General features: G+C 51.2%; 1 protein-coding gene across 1 annotated transcript; it reads left to right on the top strand.

Moving 5' to 3' along the window:
* The first annotated feature begins 355 nt into the window (after positions 1-355).
* On the top strand, positions 356-1,757 carry LOC125510918 (histone H1-like). Its single transcript, XM_048676209.1, has 2 exons — positions 356-671; positions 802-1,757. Exons 1-2 carry the CDS (start codon positions 453-455, stop codon positions 1,438-1,440), a joined length of 858 nt encoding a protein of 285 aa, XP_048532166.1. The 5' UTR covers positions 356-452; the 3' UTR covers positions 1,441-1,757.
* Positions 1,758-3,807: the final 2,050 nt, after the last annotated feature.

The following is a 3,807-nucleotide window of genomic DNA, read 5'->3' as shown; positions in this document are numbered from 1 at the left end:
AAATCACACAAACTCAATCTCATTACAAAGCCATGATCCTTTCCTACACAGTGAAAAAAATTGCATTCGAATTGGTGCATCCGATCGAGCGATATTTGATCGGAAATCGAGAGGAGAAGCACACTCTGGAAGTCTGGAGGCTGGTTCGCGAGACGGCCGGCCAACTAGGGGGGGCTTGAATCCGCGGCATCGGATGGGGCGCGTTGATGGCCGTCGGATGGGAACGGATCGGACGCGCCAGGTTTGATGACGGCTGCTTAGGGGGGCGATCCGTGGCAACGCCCCCTCGACCAATCAGCGCGCGGCATTCGGCCTTCCCCGTCTCCCCGACGTCTCCCACTATATAACCACCGTCTCCTCCGCCCTGACCTCCTCACCCAGCTCACACGCATCTCTCTCACCTCCGGCGAAAACACACCAGCGCTCCCCTCTCCCCTCGCTTCCCCGCCGCAATGTCGACCGACGCCGCTGCCGCCGACATCCCGGTGCCTCAGGTGGAGGCGACCGCCGACCCCGTCGTGGAGACCACGACTGACGCCCCCGCCGGCGACGCGAAGACGACCAAGGCGACCAAGGCCAAGGCCGCCAAGACCCCCAAGGCGCCCAAGGTGAAGAAGCCCTCCGCCCCGAGGAAGCCCAAGGCCGCCCCCGCCCACCCGACCTACGCTGAGGTAAACCCCCCGACCGTCGCCGAATCTCGCTCGCTCCATTGTCGTTCTCTGTTCGCTCGTCGTGCTCTCTGTTCGTTCGTGTTCGCCTTGATCTGACTGGCTTTGTTCGTGCGTGCTTGTTTTTGCGCAGATGGTGACGGAGGCGATCGCCGCGCTGAAGGAGAGAGGCGGGTCGAGCACCGTCGCCATCGCCAAGTACATCGAGGACAAGCACAAGGCGCACCTCCCGGCCAACTTCCGCAAGTTCATGCTGACGCAGATCAAGAAGCTCGTCGCCGCCGGCAAGCTGACCAAGGTCAAGGCCTCCTACAAGCTCACCAAGGCCCCCGCAGCGCCCAAGAAGCCCAAGACCAAGGCGCCAGCCAAGAAGAAGCCCGCGGCGAAGAAGAAGGCGCCGGCCAAGAAGCCCGCCGCCAAGTCCCCAGCCAAGAAGAAGCCCGCCGCCAAGCCCAAGGCCAAGGCCCCTGCCAAGACCACCAAGGCCGCCGCCAAGCCCAAGGCGGCAGCGAAGCCCAAGGCCGCCGCCAAGACCACCAAGGCCGCCGCGAAGCCCAAGCCGGCCGCCAAGACGAAGGCGCCCGCCAAGCCTCGGGGCCGCCCCGCCAAGGCCGCCAAGACCTCCGCCAAGGACGCGCCAGGGAAGAAGGCGCCCGCCGCCGCCGCCACCCCCAAGAAGGCCGCCCCCAGGAAGCCGCCCACCAAGCGGTCGGAGCCGGTGAAGAAGGCCGCGCCCGCCAAGAAGACCCCCGCCAAGAAGGCCAAGAAGTAGAGCCTCCGTCCTCCGGCAAACCAGTTTCCATTAGCGGTTTTCCCCTGTTCTGTGTCGGTGGTAGTCCAGGATTGTGTGTTCTAGACTGTAAATTTTTACATCCGGGTCGGGGTGCTCTGGTTCAATCCGGCGTACCCTTGGAGGTGTATCTGTGGGGGAAACGATGACGACGACGGCGGCGGCGAGGGTTCGTCCCCGAGCCTCCGTTTTACCGTAGCAGCTTGATTTGTCGAGGTTTTTTAGCGTAGCAAGATCCTTGTGATGGTGTCGAAAACAAATAGTGCATTGTTTATCTAATTAATTATGGCTATTGTCAATCGCTCTTGCCCTGCAATGCAAATTCTTGTTCTGCATCTTTGGATTTCCAGATCTGAAATCGGGTTGAGATGTGGAATGTGATGGAATTTGAGATCTGAAAATTGGTTGCTTGTTTGTATTTTAGTATGGAAATGCCAATCCTCGTCCTTAATTTGCTTCCGTCCAAAAATTTCAGAGTAACGTGGCTGGCATCATAGCTGTAAGAAATACAAAAAAGCAAAGGCTGTATTCTTCTGTGTACATGACCGGGGCGTCGGTTACTACTGCTGAAATTTGGAATATTCAATGCGATTTTGGATGGACCTACTTTGGTGATTCAGCATCAGCTGCTACCGCGTGAATCTTCCTTCGTACGCTTGGTTTTTAGGTAGATCTTTTTTAGAAAGAAAGGCAGTCTCGGAGAGATGAATGTGATCTTAACGGAGTACGGTACTCTTACAACAGTAAGCTAATTGGCCCGTTAATGGCGATGCAGGCTTGGAGAGATTTACGGGCTTGGTCATGCAGGAAAATGAATGGGATCTTGTTAGCTAATACGTGGGGTATGCATGTCTTGCATTGGAGCGGGAGCCTGGGAGAGGGGTCTGCGGCAGAAGATTCGCAGTAACCGTCGGCTGCCATGGCCGTTTTGGGTGGGCCGCGGGCGCGCGCTTTTGCTTTCGGTTTTTGGGTTCTGCCGCCCGAACTGCAATGTTTCCGTTTCCGCGCTTCCTCGAATTGACCTTCTCCCTCTGTGGCGTGGGAAAGACAGGGAATGCCTATGAGGCTATGAACAAACAGCCAGAGCCATCGATCATGTGCGCTACGGCCGTGCCAAAGTTTTGGGGACAGCGGAACGCACCAATGAGCAACTTCAACTGGCCAACCCGGACGGCGATTTCGTTCGCTTTTTTTTCCGTTTGAACCGGCCAGACGGACACGGATGTCCGCTTTCGTATTTGGGTCGGCGCGTGCGCCCAACGCTAGGCTGGACCCATTTTGACAGCGCAAAAACAAAAAATAAACGCATGCATATTAAAAAAAAGAAACAACATTAATTAAACATTAAAGCCGGCCATGAAGGCAGTCTGTGATCTCTGTCCTTCTCAAACTCACATTGAGGAATATTTATCAGGGCCAGAAAATGATCTGCCAAACATTTGATTCTCTCTCTGCGAGTCATCCATTCTAGTGTCCAGGTAGAGGTATTTCCAATTTCTCCTGAGATGTATAGCGTGGCATAAAACTGAATAATAACTTCCTTGTTCCAGCCATGATTAAAGCGCATGAAACCCTACAAAAGAGCATGCTCAATATGCTCAGCTAGGGGCATAAAACGATAACGCTTGTTGGGAGGCAACCCAATGAATAAAATTTATTTTTGTCTTTTTTTTAAATTTCTGTTCTTGAGTGTTTGCACAATTATTATACTGTTATGATTGTGTTTTTTGTGTTTTAATTAGTGTTTGTGCCAAGCAAAGACTTTTGGATCATGTTGGGTGATAATTGTTTTGATCTTACTAAAAACAGAAACTTTTTTGCCCAGAAAAATAATTCTCATTTTAAAAAGAAGTGCGATAAAATACTGACTCTTTCTTCATAAGATTAGTATACAAATTACTCACGTCGTCCTAATTTTTCAAAATATTTGGAGTTACATAAGTATTCAAAATATCCAGATTGCTACAGACTGTTTTGTTTTTGACAGATTCTGTTTTCTTTGTGTTGTTTGCTTGTTTTGATGATTCTATGGTTTCCTTTGAAGAGTTTTTGCCATAAAAAAGTTGGAATAAAGTAGATATAATGCAAAAATAAAATATGAATGGGTTGGCAACAATACTTATAGTAGTGATTTGCTTTCTTATACTAACGGATCTCACAAAGGTTTTGTTGAGTTTTGTGTGATTGAAGTTTTTAAGTTTTGGATGATATTACGATGGATGAAGAAATAAGGAGTAAGAAGAGCCTAAGCTTGGGGATGCCCATGGCATCTCAACTATTATCGGCATCCCAACTATTATCCAAAGAGAATCAAGCAACTAAGCTTGGGGATGCCCGAGTGACATCCCC

Source organism: Triticum urartu, chromosome 5, assembly GCF_003073215.2.
Source record: "Triticum urartu cultivar G1812 chromosome 5, Tu2.1, whole genome shotgun sequence".
Taxonomy (NCBI): domain Eukaryota; kingdom Viridiplantae; phylum Streptophyta; class Magnoliopsida; order Poales; family Poaceae; genus Triticum; species Triticum urartu.
Note: the sequence above shows the minus strand (reverse complement) of the source record. Positions and strands in the feature narration are given on the sequence as shown.

Excerpts from the sequence above, each read along its gene's own strand:
- LOC125510918 (XM_048676209.1), top strand. The coding sequence starts at position 453 with ATGTCGACCGACGCCGCTGCCGCCGACATCCCGGTGCCTCAGGTGGAG. Across the intron at positions 672-801 it reads CCCACCCGACCTACGCTGAG|ATGGTGACGGAGGCGATCGC; the intron begins GTAAACCCCCCG and ends GTTTTTGCGCAG.